Source organism: Mus musculus, chromosome 13 (assembly GCF_000001635.26).
Source record: "Mus musculus strain C57BL/6J chromosome 13, GRCm38.p6 C57BL/6J".
In the NCBI taxonomy this organism is placed as follows: Eukaryota; Metazoa; Chordata; class Mammalia; order Rodentia; family Muridae; genus Mus; species Mus musculus.
The window spans coordinates 80,877,944-80,899,311 of record NC_000079.6 but is presented as its reverse complement, the minus strand read 5'-3'; the positions used below and the strand labels follow the sequence as shown (position 1 = coordinate 80,899,311).

Here is a 21,368-nt window from a genome sequence, read left to right as displayed (position 1 = left end):
TCTGTGAGGTGTAACTTAATACATACATTAGAGTCTGACAGCCCTTCTGTAAACTGCACACTATTGTGTTACCAAGAAGAGAAAGGGATGATGCCGAGTTGCGCTGAGTCAATTTCCAAGTGCGAGGTTACATTGTATGTGCCACTGTATCTTGTATCTGTTGATATGTGGTATTTGGAAACTCAGGGCTTCATGTGTACTAACCAGGTACCCTAACCATTGGCCTACATCCCAGTTCCCCACATTTGAATTTTTTGAGTTGTAATAGGCCAGCAACAATGTATACACATATACTTTTGATACACAAAACCTATTGGGATTACTTACTTTATCATGCTGTGACCAACATATCTTCTGTAAACAACCTAAAAGGTTTTGGTTCACGGTCTCAGAGGATTGAAGACATGGCAGAGTCTCATATTCTCATGGAGGACAGGACACAAAGAGAGGAAACCACATGGATGAGGCCGGGACAAGATACCCAAGCACACTGCTGGCTGGCCTACTTCCCCAAAGTCCTACTTCTCTCCACTGCTGCTCCAGGACACCCACATAGCAGCTCTGGGACACTCAGACCTATACCACAAACACTTTGCATAGTCACTCATTCCCAGTATATCCTTGTTCTTCAAAAATCAAAATAACCTTGCTTTTTAAAAACTGTACGTGGGGAGTGGGGAAGTGCCAGAGAAATGGCTTGTTGGTCAAGAATATTTGCTGCTGTTAGAGATGACTTCAGTTCAGTTCTCGGCACTCACATTGTGGCTCATAACTACAGCTCCAGGGGATCTGCTGCACTCTTTTGATCTCCATGAGCACGTCTTTCACAATTTAAGAAGAACAAAAGCCCTGTGTGTAGTGTATGCTTATGAATTCATGCTTATGTGGGCACATTGCAGGCCAGGAACCTCTATCACTCTCCGACTTATTTTCAGACACAGTCTCTTTCACAGAATCTGGACCTTGCTGGCTGGGTTAGACTAGCTGACTAGCAGCGGCCTTGGATCCTTCTGACTTTGCCTCTCAGCATTGGTATTGTAGGTGGGCAGCAGTGCTCAGGATTTTTACTTACTCGAGACAGGGCTGGCCAGCCTGGACCTCCATGCATGGAATGTGTTGAATGTGGTAGAGATTTGCCACCAGCTTCTGATGAGGACTGGGATTAAAGGAAGGCCTTACTACCACACCTGGCTTTTTTATTTGTTTAATGTTTTTTTTTGGGGTGGGGTGGGGGTGGGGTGGGGGTGGGGGAGGGTGTGGCGAAAGCAAGTCTTCATGCTTACATAGCAATCACTTTGCCCTCTGACCCATAAAATGATTTGAGTTCCAACGTGTTTCCTCTTTGTAGTATGAAATCAAAGAATGAAAATATAACTATTTCACCAGTCAAGTGCTTTTGGAAATGCACACTGTTGTCACTGAACTCCAAAGATATATCTGCCTATTATTTCAGAGATTATATAATTCTACCCCAAACGCATTACCTGGTATCTTAGTCACTGTCCCATTGCTGTGAAAAGGCATCATGACCAAGGCAACTCCCATAAAGAAAAGGATTTAATTGGAGGCTTGCTGATATACAATTTCAGTTAGTCCATGCTTGTCATGGTTACACACACACACACACACACACACACACACACACCACACACGGTGGAGGTAGCACACAAGTCTGGGCCTAGCTCAGGCTTTTGAAATTTCAAAGCCCTAGCCCAGTCACATGCTTCCTCCAACAAGGTCACACCTCCTAATCCTTCTCTAAATCAACTAGGGTCTAGACATTCAAATACAGCAGCCTATGGGGCCATTCTTATTCAAACTGCACCCAGGAATTTTTGAGTAGGTAGATTTTGACTCAATATTCTGAGATGGACAAACTATCCAGGGCATATACTGTGGTTGCTAGCTTGAGCCCTATTGATGGAACATGATAATACTGAATTTTAAGTTTTTCTATTGGAAAACTCACCTATGTCATAAGAAATAAGTTTCAAATACCAGCTTATCAGAATCTCTTATTAACTGGACATGGTGGCACGCACTTGTGAGGAAGGCAGATCTTGAGTTTGAAGCCAGTTTGAGCAAGCGTCCTATTTGTCTTTGGAGAACCGAAAAGTTTTCTGGTCTCTTTAGCTTAGAAGCCAGGATGAAAAAAAAATATGAAAAGCTTCAGGATAAAAACACTCATTTCGAAAAATAAAGGGAAGAGAACGTCCCCAGGGCATTCCTAGATCCAGGTGTGTTTAATATAGATCATGCCTGGAATTATGAGTTAATACTTTGTTTCACTGTAGCTAGTATGAGTTTCTTTTCTATAGAATCAAATTGGGCAAGGTTAAATACAGCAAGGTCGGTCAACTATTCAGTAAATTCATGAAGCAGCTTGACAGTGGAGGACCCACAGTGTTGTTTAACCTAGGTAAGATAGGTAGTTTAGTCTCAATGCACTCCAAAGTCAGTTTCACAGGAGTGCCCAGAACTGGCAGCCACTGGTGGTAGATCATAGCATTTTTACTTCCTTAATAAACAAGACAAATTCACACCTTCAAGAGTGAGCATCTTATGTAACCTAAGAGGAAATCAACTTGAGCCTTTTGTTCCATGCCTGGTGCACTCAATGATCTGAGTGCACCAATGATCCCTCCTCACTGACCCCTCTCATTTGTTAATTACTGAAAGATTTGTGTCTTCCACTGGCTTGCGTTACGAATTTACAGTTCAGCTATTTATGTAACACGTTATAATTGCATTCAAAATGTATAAATGTTTCTTGGTAACATGGGAATTTCATTCTAAGGCACATAAATATATTCTTATATGTATGTGTAAACAATGAACAAGAAAAATTAGATTCCAAAAGGACTTTTAAGGTTGCCAATCACTCTAATAGTCAGACCCATTTTTAAAAAATATTTACTGCTGTTTTTAAAATTTGGAAAAACAGTTCAGTGGTTTTCAACTAAACGTATAATGTAGGTCCTCCTATAATGTTAGGACAAGGTATATTATCAGAGGTGTGTGTGTGTGTGTGTGTGTGTGTGTGTGTGTGTGTGTGTTTGGGGTTGGGGACTAGTATCTAAATTACCTGCTTACATTTGGTTCATTAAGACTTAATTCACATCTTTTAAGTCCTCAGTAAATTCCATCAGTAAATTTCCAATTTAGAAACAAAGCACTCAGAAGTATCTAAGAGTTTAACTGTAATGTTAATCATGTCTGAATGTAGTGCATCACTAATTTGACCAAACTTCAAATAAACTGCCAAACAATTATACAAAAACAGAAAAAAAAAAACACTTTTATTTTCCACAAGGAAGAGCAATAGGAAAAGTTAAATCATTTCCCACATGGTTTTCTTAAAACAGAGCCTACAAGGACATATTCAGCACCAAATAAAAGATTACAACAGCCATAGAATATAATCTATAAAGCAAACATTTAATATTGCACTTTGTTTCTCAAACATTTTGGATTTGACTTTTCCTAAATGAAAAATTAGGAAGCTATCTTGAATACTAGAGCATGACTGTGGCCCTCAGGTGTTATGTCAAGAATTGACCAATATTTAGAAGTATAATGCCTCTAAAGAGTAAAGAAATAATTAATGGGAAAAGTAAAACCTTATTTTGCCAAATCGTAAAAGAATTTTGTCACCAGTGCCAATTAATCAGAATATTGGTCATTCTTGCTAATAGAGTACTTTGTCGAACATGGTAGTGAGTGCCCAAGGCCATGCACACCAACAATTGTTCCCTAGTTAGACATAACACAGAGTCAGGTGTTTTCAGACAATCCCTACCAACGAAAACAAAACCACCAAATGCCCTTTATGCCAAATATCCCATCAGCTTCTTCTGGGGGTGGGGGACATTCACAAAATGATTTAACAATTAAAAAAATAATTCACCCCATTTCCTTATTATCTAGTATTAGTTTGCTATGGGAGCACAAACCCTTTAACTGAATCACTTAAAACGCGATTCATTTTTACAACGGGCTTTCTTCACCCTGTCAGCATTATTTCAAACATGAATTATCTTCCATGTTTTCTTAAAGGCCACTTATGGAAAAGCCTATTTTGTATGAAGCTTTAAGACAGTATTTAACCAGGTCAAGCACCAGGCCAGCGTTCCGAGTCTTCTCAGGCACTGTAACTGTGGGGCAGAGGGCAAGGTGGGCAGATGACAAGCTCCATCTCACACATGATGTTGTAACATCAGAGATGCTGGTGTCACTAAGAACACAAGCCAACTCTTACAAAATCACTCTATTTTGTACTTTGAGAAGGTGGGGGTTTTAGTTGTTTCATGAATGTTAGTATATGGTTACAATCCAACCATAAATTATCTTTAAAAATAATTTACTCATGTGTTGCTCTACCTATATATACTCAAAGCTAGAGACCTATCAATGTTTCTTAGATGACAGGAAAAATTGTTGAAAAACAATATTATACACGTGTACAAACTAAAGCTACTTATCCCAGCAAACATTCTAGTTTTTCTACTTATAAAGTTACACACTTTGGAAACAAATTTGGGATTTTATTCTCTCAAACTTGAGCAAATGTATAAATGAAGCTTCCCCCATCATGACCTTGATATATTCTGGCTTATTGAAGTACCTTGCATCAGCAAAACTGATTTCCAACATATGTGTTTTGGAGGTAATTAAGTAACTCTGTATAAAAATAAATGCACTTTTCCCTCCCTTCCCTAGTGACCGGGCAGCTTCCACTCGTTTTTAAAATAATAAAAATATTTTTCCAGAGCAACAGCCCTTGCCTCTGCTGGTGCCCGCCCTACTGTCTTTCTCCACTCTGAGCTTTGTTTCTTCTTATATGTAATGATAAAAAGGGGAATGTGGGTGGGTTATCAGTTTTGTGTATGTCCCATTTCCGAATATCCCTCTCCAAAAAATCCAACCAAATAACAACAATTAACAACAACAACAACAACATAACAGTGCAACAAACATAGACGGCATTCCAACAGTTTGGCAAGTGATGCATTCACCTGAGATTGAGTGATGTTAGGCAGTCAGTAACACAAGGCTGCTCTGCTATCAATAGTAGAAAGGCAACACTCTCACAGAAAACCAAACAACAGCCATACAAAGTCTCTTGTCAGCCTCCTCCTCTTGTCTCTTTTCTCCTTGTATCTGTTGCTTATCTACTACAGTAGGCTGCAAAACATACAGCAAAAGGATTGGCTTGAAGGCATTTGATGTTTGTAAATAAATCCACAGTAGGATCCAAGCTGAAGAGGTGATACATGGTCAGCCTAGTAGGACAATTCTGAGCATGTGCATATGCAGGTAGAGTCCAGGCTACATTAACTTAACAAACAAACAAAAAACCCAAAAAACAAAACAAAACAAAAAACTAAGAAAAAAAACCTGTCAGTGCATTTTGTTTTGTTTTTTTAATGTCAAAGTTTTTCAAAGCTTTCTTTTGTTCCATGTTGTGCTGACCATAAACAAGTTGTAAGAGTATCAAGAGTCTGGCATAAATGGAAAAAAAATGCTGTAGTGACACTGAACTGCACAATGTAAGCATTGAGCATGTGCAAATTTTCAAATAGGAAGGACAACATCCTTCTTTGCAATGGTGTCTTGACACGGATGACCACAGGCTAAGAAGACTGCCCTTAACATGTGCCAGTTTTAAAGAAGGAAAGCTCAGATCTTCAAGCATGTTGGAACAGCCCCAAATGATGCTGTAGGATTCTAAAGCATGATCACTGGTTGTTTCATGTGTTTGCCATCTGTCTGGGCAAAGGCAATTCCACTTCCTCTGCAAACGTGTCTCCAAGATACTTCTCTGTCCTCAGCTGGAAGAGATACAGTTCAGAACCCATGTCAACTTGACTCAGTCAAGTGTTGCTTCAGCGAGAGGGGCATGATGGTCTGTCCTCGGATGACTGATCAGGATTTGGATCAATCTAGTAGGAATAAGATAAAATTTACAAAGTTAACTTGGTAAGGTGAAGGAAGAATGCAACACTTATCTGCTTTTCAGTAACAATCAGCAAATATAACCAATATAATCAGAGGCTATACATAACTTCTTAGGCTAATTATACACTGGTGTTCCCTCCCTCGGAAGTGCTACATGAGAACGCAAGGGTACTACTAGCATTATAGTTCTGCATGAATAGTTCAATTGCACACAAGTTCCTGGCGGGCTCTCTTTTAGCAGGGCAGTTTCACTCAACATCAGCGGTGCGTACACTCAGATATAGCACTGGAATATAGCATCAAACCGCTCATGTCCTTTGTAAAGTGACTCTTTTGTTCTTGTTCTAAAGGCTAGTGCACCTTTTCCTGAGGGTCTCTGGCTCCTGTGAAACTTAAGGGTCTTCTGGACAAGTCTGATCCATTTGAACTTAAATGTCAGACACCCACAGTACCTCACAAGTTTTCCACAAAATACACATCTCTGAAGAAAACAGCCAGTTGTCTTGTAGTTAAGTTACATTCCAGAGCTATTTTAGTGTTGTACAAGTTTTAAAGTAACTTATAATCATCTTGAAATGGGCAGAATTTATGAAAAATTAGATGAAATTAATACTATTTATATATTCATTTAAAAAATTTCCCCATGAAAGCTATGAATACTCAAAGTAAGCCAGAAGCAAAATAAAAAAATATAAGAATAAAAATACAGTAATAGAATTTGTGAGAAATGGTAGAACATTTTCATAATCAAACACATATTTTATAGACCACAATAAGACAGGAAAATGTCTAAGCAGAAATGTGTAAGAGCAGATTCTGAGTACCCTGTAGTCGATGAGGATGGCTTTAGGGAACCATGTCTCCAGTTATGGTTCACAGCAATTGGTGGCAAAGTAAAAACAAGATCCTTTGTGTCTAATGCATATAAGACAGTGGAATAAATTACATAATCCAGGGGGTGATTCTCTTGATTTATAATTATTTTGGTTATCAAGGTCAATTTGAAAGGTCCTATAAAAATGTCTACTGTTGGCTCGTCATGTAAGAAAGCCCCTTCTGTCCTTCCTCTGGCCTGCCTTTCCTGCCTATACAGTCCCATCTTTGGAGGGCCAGTCATAGTTTAAAATTCAGCTTTAAGAATCATCTTTCTCAGAGAAGCACTCTGATTACCTAAGCGCCAATAAACTCCTCATTACCTGAGTGCTGTTTCCTAACACTGTTAAAGTAGGATTTCACTTTGAATCTTTTTTTTTTCACTAACTAATTTGTGAGATTATCCAAAGTGCTTATCTTTACTCACGAGTGCCCAATGTGATCAACATGAAGAGCATAAATAATTTAGCTGTGTTTTTTAAAAAGTCATTTGGAAATATGCTAACTTTTCTTATGACTAAGAATGCTAAAATATGTAAAAACTAGATTGGAGGACTATGAATAATATAAATTCTAGATATTTAATTAATGTTTACAAAGTTATAAGGTTATTTCTTAAAAATGCTAATGAATCAACTAGAGTTTGAAGGTCATATTATTTCCTGGATGAAGTCCTACGTGTTGAAGTTAGAAACTTTGACAATTGTAACTTTTAAGCTGTTCTAAATTTTTACTCCTGAGATAATCAAGAAGCAACTGTCTTGCTAAAGCCTTTTTAAAACCGTCTACTGCTGCTTCCTCGGAGACTCAGTACATTGTTATTTGCCTTGGTGCTTACCTCTGAATAGAGAGGTGGGGGCAGGAACCGAAACTCCTGGATATAAGCAAACAGTGGTCCTTGGAGAGCTCTCTCAAAATCATCACAAGCACCCACTGGGGCGAGATTATTCCGTCTCTGTTCCTCCGTTACAACCTCTGCATAGCTGGGTGGTGCTGAAGGAGAAAGATACACGCAATTCGAACAACATGTTCTTATGCATGTCAAGATACACAGAATAGTAGATATTAAAAAAGTGTCATGTGAAAGTGTAATTATTTGTTTGGTGATTAAAACAAGAGAGACATATAACCAAACTTAACATTAAGGTCACATGTGCTAAGGAAAGGTACAATTTAACTAGGAATATAATATACCAAAACAAAAGAGAAAGTCTTAATAGTACTCGAGTCCATTTAAAACTGTGTTATGTAATTACCTTCAGGTCTTTCAGGAAGGGCCAGAGCCAGCCAGTTCATACTCATGCTACACTGACTGCTCACACTTGAGGTTCTGCTACCAAACGGGTGCAGAGGGATGGTCCCGATGACGAGGGGCAAACTGAGAAGCAAATCCATGGCCCCAGGAATATCCACGTACACCTACAGAGACAGAAGCTTCGGTCAGCACTCCACGTACAACCGTCTTTAAAACACACCCTAATTCTCATATTAGCTGTGATTTCCTTTTAATTTCTTCACAATTTCTCTTTTATGTGCCATGTTCTAGGCTTATGAGAGGTAGAATTACAATGCAAAGTTTCACATACACATTTACACCCCACTTTAAGTGGACTACGAAAACCATACTTGGATAAGCTAACACTACAACCCCACAACTTTAAGTCATAAAAACTTCATACTTTACACCTACCATTAGCGAATATTCCACTCGGATTATACTACAGTCGAGGATGGAGGGTGAAACCGGTGGGATTTTGAGCAGCTTGCCATTCCACGTCTCTGTCTTCCCAGAGGATAAAGACTCGCCACGTAAGTTTGCCACAAGCTGTTTTACTTCCTTCATTTTCCCTTTGGCATAGAAGGCCTGCGTCTGGTAAATGGCCGCCTTTGGCACTACCATTCGGGAAGAGCAGTTCTCAATCTCGGCAAATATCTGGATTGATTCACCTGCAGAGGGAAGCCGTTACATTTACTATTAGAAAACAAGCCAACACCCACTATAAAGTGTAGACCTCTGAAGCTCAACTATGAAGCCCATATAACTCTATGGCAGAGAAACCATCCTGGACATGAGCAAAGTGACTTCCAGTTAAAACAAGACCTGCTCCCTCTCGGTATCCCAAGAGAACAGCAGCCCCCACTGTAAGAAGAAAACGGACAGAGACAATGGGAACAGCTGTCCTAGGGAAGACTGGGTGCTTACTGTTGGTATTTGTCATATTCGATGTGCATACACAAATACTTAGTAAATTGCTTTTTGGGGGCTTCAACCTCACACATACCTGGGGTGTAGCCCTTCCTTTCAATCTTGGCACTTAAGGATATGGGGCCTGAGGTGCAGAACCAGCAACAGAGTGTCTTTTCTTTTGTGCCTGCTTGGGGTGACTGTAAAAAATAGAGAAAAAACATCAATGTACAAACTCATAAAAATGCCACATTTTAAAAATCAAATTAGAGAATTGATTTTGTTCCCTTAGTCAATGGTTTTAAATGACACCAACTTCTGTCTTTATATAAACTTCCATTCAATAAAGAAAAAAAAATGCTTTACATCCTACTCCAAAGCAAAGTTTTAACCCATCATGTGCAAATAAAAACTAATGAAAATAAGCAAAAAAACCCTTTCCAAATTCTGCATAAACTGTTTGAAACTTGGTTGTAATTCCAAATGGTAACATCTTACTTTGAAAATGTAAAAATTTAGTAAGCTGTCCATTTAAAGGTTGAATTTTATTTCTTTAAAGATGTCATTTTTTGTTTAAACCTAATAGTTTTTGAAGCCAAATTTGAATTAGTCTTATAAAATGCAATTTAAAAAGAAATGAAGATTTTTTTTTCATGAAAATGCTGACTCCCCATCACTTGACACCTATCCCTAATTGGAAGAATGCAATGTAGTACAAAGTTTGATTTGTGACAGTTTCAAATAAGAGTAGATGTTATTGTCTTAAACGATAATATTGTGCATCAAATCATTTAGAAACCAGGCTTTGTTATTGCTATGTTCAGAGTAAAAGATACTTCACATCACATACTGGTCTTTTAAATTTACTTAACACAGCATGAAAAATAGGAGCACATTACTCATTTGCTTGTGTGCTCTATTTCTACTGTATTTTAAAATAGTCATTTTTAATGGAATTTAATAAAATTGCTTTATTAGAGCTATGGAGATTGCATAGATTAAGTAACTATTCTTTATGTATTAAGTTAAAAAGCAATCCAGAATTCAGTCAGTTCTTACCAGTAATGAAGGAGTGTTGATATCTATGTGCTCAAAGACTGTAAATTCCTTCTTTAATTTTACTGGTAGAAGCCAAGGCCTATGCAATTCGGCTTTCACCCAATAGCGCACACTGCCATGTCGGCCTTCGAATGAGGTAGCAAGTGGTCTGTGTAAAATATAAAGATGGATATATTAATCTTATGCCTGTTTCTAAAAATTCAGTATTAGATCAGAATAAACCATTAGCATGTTGAACTGTCTGTAAGGTACCACGTATAGAAAGATGTCACCATGCGCTGTTTTTGGATCAAGGAGGTACCACACGTAAAATTTCTTACAGCTTTCCAAAGGGATAAGTCACCGGGGAAAGATCTTTTATTTTCAAGTAATGATGAGAGGTAAATGTAACAGAAAATTTGTTTTTAAAGCCACAAGAATACAATTCTTTTAAACTAAAGAGCCTACTTTTAATGTTGGTGGCAAAATTATGAAAGTTAAATACTATTCTTGAAAAGGTAAAAATTTTAATACAAAAAAGTAAAAACTGGCCTTACTATTTCTATTTTAAAATCCTAGATCCTAATCAAACATCCAGAAAAGAGTCTTTATACTGCTCTACTTTTGTTAGCCAGGAATTAGAGCCTCTTTTTATAGCAACTAATTAAATATAGCATAAAATGTCTAGGATACTCTCACAATTGCCTTTTTCATAAATTCACAGAAATGGGAATTTTTCTTTATACCCCTGTCCACTCCTATTCTAACTCTCCCTTGGCTGTTAACTAGCATTACTTTCTAAGGCTTGAAAAGAAAAATATTTCTAATAAGCCTATGTCAAAAGAGTCAGAACTGTTTCTCAACTTGGCCAGATTGTAGGATTTGGTGTTTATAAAATGTTTTAAGAAGCAGCCTGACCCATTAGAGAAATGTTCAGCATTGTTACTTCCAAGCCAGAGGGCTAGATTATCCCGGTAGAAGTGCCACTATTTTACAATGGTTATGAACTCTACACAAAATTCTAATTCAGAACGAGTAAACACAAAGTTAAGATACAGCCAAGGCCTGATAAACTGATATGAGCTAAATTCATTCTCTAGATCAATGCAGGTGCCAGTTTACAGGCTCCAGTGTCTTAAGAGGCATTATGCAAAAATGTTTACATATTCTATCTCAACAATCTGTTAAAATGCTAAGAATGTACTGTATTTCAAGCTTTCCACTCTGGTGGCTCTGACAGACGTTTCCTTTTAAGTCCAGGTTATGATAGCTTATGTAATGTCCTCAGTAGCTCTGTATACAAAGCTATGGAATGTGTGTCTAAAGAACAGACCTCTCCTTGAGTGTTATCTTTACATTCTAAATTTATTGCTAATCATTTACAATAGAAGAAAAGACAGAATACTGAATTTTAACCCAGTGAGCCTCAGCTTTCTTCTACTACAGCGAATAATAAGCAGCTGATTGAAGGTTTACTGTTTGACTAGCACCTACTGAATCACCAGTCCTAAATTAAGTACTGTTTTATAAGCTTCAAACACTACTGTAAATTCTAACAACTGAGTGTGCTTTCTGTAATTTTGCCACATGAGATTAAAAATAGCTCCTATTTAATATGTTGTTTTCCTCTATCAAGTTTCTATAATGAAAAGGGTTTTTTTAAACTAAAAAAATTAAAAACTCCGTATTTAAATATGGAGTATCTAATTTTATAAGACCGTGCTTGACTAAAAGTATCCATAGAAAATACCTATTCCTTAGAATACTTACGTCTGTGGAAGCTCGAAGCTAAATGCATATTCATGCCTTCCTGAATGAATAGTGTGGAAGCCTTCTTCAGAATTATCATCATCTAAAATGAAAAACACAAGAAAAGAAAATCTTGTTATTCAAGATGTTCTTCATGATCGAAGCCACAAGCTTTCATCTTAAGCTATGAGTTCCATTATCAACTTCATTATTTCCTCTGGCTAAAATAAAAATCCTTACTTTCCATTTTTCTTCATTCCTCAAATCGGGACGATGAATAGTTATACTTTATAGCATGTTTTATTTTAGTGGAAAAGAAAAACAGTTAAAAAAAATGTATCAAAACCAGGTTGTGGGACTACACTGTTATCTTGGCCACCAGTTGTTTACTTAAGTGCGAGTAAAACAAAAATCGTAGAATACTTTTCAAATTGCCAGTTTTTGATGGCTACTGGCTTTCTAGAGAAGACTGTTCCAGTTCCACCCTGGAAGCAGAGTTGGGAGGACCCCTGGGACTCAGGGCCACCCAGAGGGGACCCTGTCAAAAGGAAAGGGGTAAGCAACTGTTTAAAAGCTAAATACAATTGTTTACTTAGACAATATTCAACACTCAACTGGTTTTAGCAGCAGACTGAAATCTGTTTTTATAAGTTTAATTACAAGGCACAGAATTTAAAAGATGCTTACAAAGAAACCATTTTTTTCAACATCCTTAAGTCTAATTGGGTAGTTTCCATTTGTAGGGGCTTGGGCGGGGGCGGGGTGGGGGTATAAGCTTTCACTTAACCCATTTCTTCTGCTCGGATTCATTTGTGTGTGTGTGTGTGTGTGTCGTGAAAATAAATCAAAAATGTGAAAAGGTCCTTTTGGCTTTCTCCGTAATATACCAAAGTCTTACTAGCGTTACTTGATGGGCAATCCTTTTTAATTAGAATGGGATGGAGGTGGGGGCTGGCGCTGCATCATTACACTTCACCTAAGTACTGAAAATACATACAAAATATGATTTTCCTCCCCAAATCATCGTGACCCGCCCATTTCTGCACACTCCTGCCCGCGCCTCCTGGGGAGCCCCTCTAAGTGTCAGCCCTGAGGACCGGCCAGGGGACCGTGGCCCGTCAATTCGCTCCCTCCAAGGCGCTCAAACTTCGCCTCCCTCTCCCTTTCTTCCTCCCGGTTCCCTTTTGTGCCAGCTCAGCAGTCTCATTGAGGCGAGCGGCGGCCGCCGCGCCGTGGTAAACAAGTGCCTGGCTGTCAATCAAGAACTAGACTGGAGCAGGAGAGGACCGGCCTAAACCGGCGCTGAGCAGCTCTCAGCCGGCCCGCCCGCTCGCGCCCGCGCTCCGCGCGCCCCGCTATACATACGGCATACGTCGCGCGGCGCTCGCGCCCGCGCAGCCTAGCCTGCTGAGCCGGGGGCGGGGCCACCGCGCGCCGCGCTTCCGCTTTCCACGCCCCAGCCGGTGACCGGTTCAATCTGGCTCAGGCCACCCTGACACCTACACAGTTACAGCCGGGGGGAACTGGGGCGGCGGCAGGGAGGCGAAGGCCCGGGGGGGAATAATGGGCGAGGCCGAGCTGGCCGCAGCGTTCTCTGCAATGCCCAGCCTCTGTCACGTCCCCTCGGGTCAGACAGGTACCAGCCCCGGGGCGACCCTGACGCCCGCACGTTTCTCAGTCCCCGGTGGGAACCGAGCCTGCACCCAAGGCAATGGCACCTGCGGCGGCTGCGCTGGGCGAGGGGCGCGCCCAGAAGCCGAGGTGGCGGGCCAGGAGGGACCTTTACCGGCGCACGCCGGTTCCAAGCCTCGCCCCAACCGGCGCGAGCCGGCTTGATCCTCCCCACCCCCACCAGCCCAATCCAATCAACGCCTGGCATCGCCTTAGCAACAGGCTAACAAACGCTGCTCCGCCTATCGCCGGGCGCCTGGGGCGGGCGCTCAGCTACCAGGCTAGTTTGAGAGCGAGCTGCCAGTTTGAAGTCATTGAAACTATTCCAGCCCTGCGAGCCCGTCCACGCGTAGCCAGGCTTGCCGGGGCACCTCGCAGGGTGCAGGTAGTTATCCTAACCGTGAGATCGTGGTGCAATGGATCAAGTGTTTGTCCACAGAACTCTCTATCTATACCCCCCACTACAAGTCTGAACTCTTCGAGGCAAAAGTCTTTGTCTCTTCTTATTTCATTAAAGGCTGCAACGTCCAAGCAGGCTCAAAAGCAAATTCATGTGCCTGCCCTTTTTTTTTTTTTTTTTAAAAAAAAACGAGAGCGCTGTCATTAGGCATTGTACGCCCCATCCGTGTGGACGCTGCAAAAAAAGAACTAGGGAACCATTCAGTATTTGGAATACCCTGGTGTAGGTGCGTAAACCCTAAGAATTGGCTTCGCCTTCATATTTAAAAGACGATACATTAATTCTGTGTAACTTAAAGCATCCTCCATTTCCCACTTGCCTTAAGTTCAATTAACGTCTCCCTAGGATGTACATTTTAGATATTAAAAAAAAACAAAGTATTCCTCTATCTGAAAAGTCGCCAGTATTTGCACTAAAATACTGCATTAGAAAGGAGAAACAAATTACATAACCAGTTTTAACATTATATTCTTCTTGGACTAGGAATTAAGTCATCGCCACCACCTGACGCGTGTAACCAATCTGCTGAGAGGAGAACAAGCGCCCCTCCTCACCATCCCCCAGAACTGGTCCGAAACAGGATTGAACCGCTTCTAACAAAGGGTGGAAACTTAGAAAAACAAGCTTGGAGTCGCCTGTATTTCCACAATGTAGGCACTTAAACAACAGATTGCAAATCTCAGGACCCCTTCTCCCTTTGACAATGCTTCAATCTTCGTCTTATACCCCAAACCCAAATCCGATGTGTCATATACTTTTCAATTCCATCTGTCTGCCATGGGTTTCATTGAATCCACGTTCCAAAGTTAGACATGATGCTCCGAGAAGAAAATCACTGACCCCGAATGGCTTCTAAAACTGACTTAATAGTTTGCATAATGATAGACATTATTCTTTGAAATAAACGATGCTTGATGTACATTTTAAAGGGAATTGGGAAAAATAGGGGGAAAACACGTGGGGGTGTTGGTGCCATATGTCAAAATAAGGGATGGAAGCCCTTTATCAAAGAACAATAATCAAGTCCTCAAAGTCGTTTGCACGTTAATATCAAAATCAGATACATCTAGCAACCTTCTTAAATGTCACTACAGTTCTTTATTGGAGCTCATTTCTGTATCTAAGATTGTAAAATAAAGGAAATCCAATATCGGACTGCAGCTTTTGCAAATGAATTTGAAAATATTAGTAAAACGACGGAGTCACATTTAAACACGTTGTAAGGTGCGTATGGCAGATATGAAGCCGGTTACAGATGTAGTTAAGTGCAGTTTGCACTCACTTTGCAGACGCCTGCATGGATTAAGGCTTAACACGCTTGAACGTCAAGGAGAAACTACAGCTTCTAAGTTTGCTAACCTTTAACAAACTGCCGATTAGAACTGCACTAAATGAGATTAAAGTTCTCATGCAAAGAAGTCGAATGTAGTGACTAATTAAAAACTTACCTCTTTCGTGCCCAATTAAGATGTCTTTATGGTTGAAATATTCTACTTCTTCAGTGTAATTCTGTGTATAGGCAGTATTGGAGCCGGCGTTTCTTGATTCCGTCCACCGTACTTTCGCATGTCCTCTTGCGTGAATTTTAAGAGATTTTACTCTGATCTCCCCGGTAACTTCTAAATTTACCCTTCCTGAGACAGTGTCCCCGCTAGAATACACGGGGACATTACTGTCATTAAGACAGTCAAAGCTTATTGTCAAACTCTTTACCTTTCCCAGCACCATGATTATAACAAAATCTATAAAAATATAATGTAAGACCAAAAAAAAAGTCAAGATCGCATATAAGATGTGATCTTCACTTAACACTGATGGGTGTCTTTGCCGTGCAAGAAAAAAAAATCATGCAGGCAGGATCAGTGATTGTCTACAAATAGTTCATTGAGATTTCTTAAAAAGTCAGGGCAGCAGAGAAGCCGCTGCTCCACGCTCCTGCTCGTCTCAGTGGTCTCCTTACAAAGACGGGCGGCTGGAGGCTGCCAGCTCACTTTAAGAGCAGCTTTGTGAAAAACAACCCTAGTGCGCAGGCGCAGGCTGCGACTGCGGCCAGCCTTCCAGCGCGCTCCCTCCCGCGCGGCGCGCGCCCGGCTCTTGCCGCACGCTCCCGGTACAGTAGGTGTGGAGCGGGCGCCGCCGACTTCGGTGCATGGGCCGCTGCGATTGGCAGGCGGGCACCCCGCCACCCCCGCCACCCCCGCCACCCCCGCCACCCCCGCCACCCCCGCCACCCCCGCCGCGGCCGCAGCGCCGGCCCCGCACGCGCTCCCGGAGCTGAGCAGAGGGACCCGGCGGCGCCAGGCCAGGAGTGTGCGCCTGGGCCGCGGACCCGGAGGACGTGCGAGCCGTGGGGGAAGGGGAGAAACCAGTTGGGCAAGCGGTTGGTGGCCCGAGTCTGAGCTAATGAATTTCAAAAGAAACGTAATAAAAAGCAGACAAATATTGTTCATAGAAGAAAGCGTTGTTGACTTGGATAGAAATAACAAAAGCAAGCAGGACTTTGTAGGCTGGGTGGCAATGGACTAAGCCAAGGCCTGAGGAGCCAAAGAACAATGCTCCAGGCAGCTCCCGTCTTCAGCTCCTACAGCATCAAACCCAATCAAGTTGTCTGTGTAGTGTGTAGGCCTGACCACTTCCTCGAAGGGAGAAAAAGTCCTTTTTCAAGACATCACCTTTTGCTCCTTTTGCAGGGAATGACTCGATTACAACTCCTGTATCAGGAATAAGAATAGAGCTCACACCCCTAATTACCACCTCATAAGAGGCGGTTTGAACATAGTCATTTAGCTGACATTGTTTACAACAGACTGAAAAGCCTTAGGAAAGCATATAAGGTGGTTTTTGGTTTTTAAGTATGATTTGTTATATAAGTGAGGCTTAATTTTGTTAAGCCTTACTTTTAATTCAACATGCTAATTGCCGTGCTGCATCTTTAAATACAGGCACATTTCTCCTTTTTTAATGCCTTGAGTAAAATACTCAGTCATAAACATCACCAGGATTTAGGGGGTAATAGATCATTAACAATCAACATAACCTCATAACAGGGCTATGTTATAAAATCCTGTATTATGCCTAACCAAAAAATGTGGGGGGTTGGTTGTCCATAGTTAAACATTAGATTTTTTTTTTGAATGATAAATCTGGATAGGTCGAATCACAACAAACTAAACACATTCATCTTGCTGTTTTCTTTATTTAAAAAAGAAAAAAAATCTACATGTTTAGTTAGATTGAACTTGACACTTGAACTGAAAAAAAAAACCTAAAATATAACTATGTGAAGAATAATTACTGGAAAAGCCAAGAAGAGTTTAGCTTTTTATGCATAAAATTACACATCTGTGTATTTGGTCCGGGGTGGGGGGTAGGGGCAACTTTCTTCTCTTGGTTGACACCTGGTGGATAATCCAGGTAAAGTGTCTAACCCTTGGGCTAAGGGTTGGTAACAAATACTATTGGTGTTTTTCTCCCCCTAGTGGTAACAGCCACGTCTTTGCTAGAATGTCAAGTTTCCTTCAGTATGAGGTGGATTTCAGCATTAGACACCACAGAAGATTGAGCAAGGAGTGGAGTTAAAAGTGGGCACAACGAGAATTTACATTATTTTTTAAATTTTATTTATGTATGTATATCTATGTAAGAGCACGCATTGTGTGTTCTGGAACCTGTTAAGCCAGAAGATCGGTGGCCTCAGACTCCCTGTTACTGGAGTTATAGATGTGAACGTGGCTACGTGGGTGCTGTGAACTGTATCACATTTCTGAAAATTAAGGATCACTATGTAAGAGCCTGAGAATTGCATTTAATGGAAAAGGATCCTAGTATTGTTTGTAGTTTGTAAAGTTTCTAATGGGGAATCAACACCATCCCTGTATTGCTCCCTCTTTTATTTGATGCTCCTAGGATCTTTTGCTTCATTAGATTTACTTTGCTATTAGTCTAATGTGACTTCTCAAAGACTTTAGTAATGGACACATGCTAAACCTTAACCAATAATTTTTACCCATGTTGCATTTATTTCCCTTTGGTCCCCTTTTCCTTTTGAGGTTTTGTTACATAGTATTCCTCAAGTGTGTAAACAAGTATATTTGATTCATTTGGCTTTCCCCTCCTAGTTATTGAAGCCACAAAAGCATGACGAACAAACAAATATGCTGGTACCTCTAAGTACTTGTGTATATTTTCATTTCTAAAAGAAATGTTATGCTTAGGTCAAATTTTGTATGTTATTTCTCTTTGATTTTAATAACTTTGCATTTGCAGACTCAAAATGTCTCCCCTTGAGACAGCTGGGAGTGCTGGGTTGTGGCGTGCTATCTTGGGCTTCTCTGATGTTTCACTGGGACACTATTGTATTTTGATTTAGATTTCAGCTATTCATCTTCACACCAAGGCTCTTTCCTGCTGCAACCCAGCCTACATCTCATATGCTTTGTCCTCCTACTCATCTGCTAAGTCTCTCCTCCTGTCAAGTACATCTTCTGCCCCCTTTGTTGGCTTGGCTTGTTGTTGCCAATATGTAATTTAAAGGCGAGAGTCACCAAGAGGAATCGGCTCCTAGGAAATTCACATTTTACTGACTGAAAGTTTGTACTAGGGGAATGTTGCCCTTCCCGTCACCTAGTAGTCTCTCTTGATAATGAGGTTTCTAAAAGCCAGGCATGGTTGGGGCACCTGTAATCCTAGATTTGGGGGTAGGGGTAGAGGCAGAAGTATCAGGGATTCAAGTCCAGTCTTGGCTATCTGAGATCCTGTTAAAAACAAGACAAACAAACAAACAAACAACAGACAAAAACAGTAGCCACCAATAAGACAGACAAAGAAAATATCAAAAAATAATATAATAAAAACCCAGACGTTACCTGTGGCTGCCACCTTTTCTATGTGCGTTGTGGAGGGTTTCACGCATCCGGTTAGTGTTACCGTTGTTAACTACCCTTACTTACAGTCATTGAACATCCTCAGGAGATGATCTTAATCCACCATCAGCTCACTGTTCATGTTGCTGTTGTTCCTGCTTGGGGAGAATTTCACTTGACTAGTTATGGTTAAAATCAATCAAGAGAGTGTCTCATGGGACACTTGCAGGTGAGGTGACTTAAGTCTAAAAGTTGGTTGAGGGCGTGCTACTCTAGAAGATGTTTTCAAGTGACCTTTTGTTGTGAGACAGCACATTTCATCTATGGCTTGGTAAATTCTCACACATAACTGGCACTTGGATTTATTTTATTATTTTTGTAATATAAACCTTTTGATTTTTGCAGCAACTGTGTCAACCAGCATATTTTACAGGAGAGAAGATGCATCAGAAATTCCTACTCAGGATTAGCCTGACTCCTTATAGTTATGTATGTATTTCACTTGGGAAAATCTGTCAGACTTTCAATGCTTTATCATTTTGGACTTTGAAAGACTTGTGTCAGGCTGTCTTATCTGTGGGACACAAGCTCCTCCCAAAGAAACCCACCAAAGAGTGATTCTTTCTTCTCCAGTAGCCATTAGCTCCCCAGGAAGAGATGGAGACTACAGAGCACCGTTCTAATCTAGGCTAGGATTTTGCTTGGCTTGGTCTTGTGCAGGTAACCTGCAGTTTCTGTGACTTCATGAGGAGTCTAACCAGAAGATGGCATTTCACTGCCCTCTCTGCCCTCATTTGGCTCGATAAATGTTGACTACCAGTGTTAAGCATAAGCTCACTGTAAGGTTATAGAATTATATGGGAAGATACTTTTTAAAAATTTTTTATTATTTTATATATATATATATATTTATCTAACAGCACACAAAGAAAAATCAGATGAGACTGATGAATTAAAAATAAATTCAAGAGCTGGAGATACGGCTCAGCGGTTAAGAGCACTGACTGCTCTTCCGAAGGTCCTGAGTTCAAATCCCAGCAACCACATGGTTGCTCACAACCATCACAGCTACAGTGTACTCATATACATAAAAATAAATAAATAAATCTTAAAAAAATATTAAGTTCAAATCACCCTTATTTAAAAAGTGAATCCTTGGGGCTGGAGAGATGGCTCAGAGGTTAAGAGCACTGGCTGTTCTTCCAGAGGACCTTGGTTCTATTCCTAGCATCCACATGGCAGCTTACAACTGTCTGTAACTCAGTTCCCAGGGATCCAACACCCTCACACAGACATACATGTGGTCAAAATACCAATGTACATTAAATAAATAAATAAATAAATAAATAAATAAATAAAATAGAGAGTAATTTTTCTTTTTAAAGTGAATGCTACCCATGATATCCTTACCTTGGTATAATATCCAACTTTATTTTAAAAAAATAAGGATTTGTGCTGGATGATTTTTGTTAACTTTACACAAATCTACACATATTTAGGCAGAGGGAATCTTAGTTAAGAAAATGCCTCCATAAGGTTGGTCTGTAGACAAGTCTGTATGGCATTGGGGGAGGACAGGCATAATTGGAAGATGGCCCTGGGCATTGTACGGAACAGGCTGAGTAAACCGTGGAGAGCCAGTAGGCAGCATCCTCCATGGTTTCTGACTGAGTTTCTGTACCCAGCCTCCTGACTTGAGTTCCTGCTTTGACTTTACTCAGCATTGGGCTGTGAGTTGGAAGTCAATTAACTGTTTCTTCTCCAAGTACCTTTTAGTCATACTTTTTATCACTGCAATAGAAAATAAAGGAAGACAGGATTTGCTGTAGTTTTATTGGTTAAAAAGCTATATCAGTATTAAAACACACAGATTTTATTCAGTAGGTTTCTACTTTATGACTTTTATGCATGATTTTCTAGTTGTTCTGAATACTGAATCAGTACAAAGAACGTACAATTCAATACAAAGGAAGTCTCAGAAATGCCCAGCAGAGACATTATTCTCTGGCTAATTCTCATGAATAGTATTTTGAACAAGAGTAGCAAGCTTAGAAAGGAAAAATATAAAATATATGATTTAAATATTAAAGGGGGACCAGGAAGTGCTGAATCCTATGTCCTAGAAGATACCAGATTAAGAGAGTGGGACTTTGCAGCAAGATCCCACTCAGTTAAGTTTAGGTCCAGGCATGGTGGTACACACCTTTAAAGGTCCAGGAGACAGAGCCACACAGATCTCTGAGTTCAAGGTCAATGTACAGAGCAAGTTCCAGGACAGCTAAGCTTAGGTAGTATGGAAGTTGGAAAACAGAAAACTAAAAATAGAATAAAGGGGGCCATGTTCCAGCCCCAGCAAGCAGCAGAATACAGCAGCTTTACCCATGTGGCTCTGACTTTAGAGTCCAGTATAGAAGGGTCTACTGGGACAATTGATGCTGGTTAGCAGGAACTAAGAAATTAGTGGTGACTAAGAAGAGATCAGCATCATTGAACTAAAATCTTCTGGGAATTATTTTCTGAGAGCATAAAGAAACTCTGTTCCAGAGATAACCAAGGTTTTACCTCATGCTGC

At 40.4% G+C, this 21,368-nt stretch overlaps 1 protein-coding gene across 6 annotated transcripts; it reads right to left on the bottom strand.

Moving 5' to 3' along the window:
• Nucleotides 1-3,269: 3,269 nt before the first annotated feature.
• On the bottom strand, nucleotides 3,270-15,928 carry Arrdc3 (arrestin domain containing 3). Of its 6 annotated transcripts, none has more exons than NR_153410.1 (8): nucleotides 15,383-15,928; nucleotides 11,825-11,906; nucleotides 10,076-10,223; nucleotides 9,114-9,216; nucleotides 8,522-8,778; nucleotides 8,088-8,250; nucleotides 7,670-7,862; nucleotides 3,270-5,942 (listed from the first exon to the last, which is right to left on the bottom strand). NR_153410.1 is itself a non-coding variant. In NM_001042591.1 (8 exons), the coding sequence occupies exons 1-8, from the start codon at nucleotides 15,660-15,662 to the stop codon at nucleotides 5,886-5,888; spliced, it is 1,245 nt and encodes a 414-aa protein (NP_001036056.1). In that variant the 5' UTR covers nucleotides 15,663-15,890; the 3' UTR covers nucleotides 3,270-5,885. The 6 variants fall into 6 exon arrangements, 4 of the variants coding, with proteins under 4 accessions (NP_001036056.1, XP_030102941.1, XP_006517080.1 ...); NR_153411.1 differs by lacking the exon at nucleotides 15,383-15,928 and adding an exon at nucleotides 13,169-13,217 and having other exon boundaries at nucleotides 7,670-7,824; NM_001042591.1 differs by having other exon boundaries at nucleotides 7,670-7,824; nucleotides 15,383-15,890.
• Between the last annotated feature and the right edge of the window lie 5,440 nt (nucleotides 15,929-21,368).

Coding starts and splice junctions, on each gene's coding strand:
- Arrdc3 (NM_001042591.1), bottom strand. CDS start 15,662: ATGGTGCTGGGAAAGGTAAAGAGTTTGACAATAAGCTTTGACTGTCTT. Junction 8,779..9,113: donor AAGGAAGGGCTACACCCCAG/GTATGTGTGAGG, acceptor TTCCCTCTGCAG/GTGAATCAATCCAGATATTT. Junction 7,825..8,087: donor CCTTCCTGAAAGACCTGAAG/GTAATTACATAA, acceptor TTTCTCCTTCAG/CACCACCCAGCTATGCAGAG.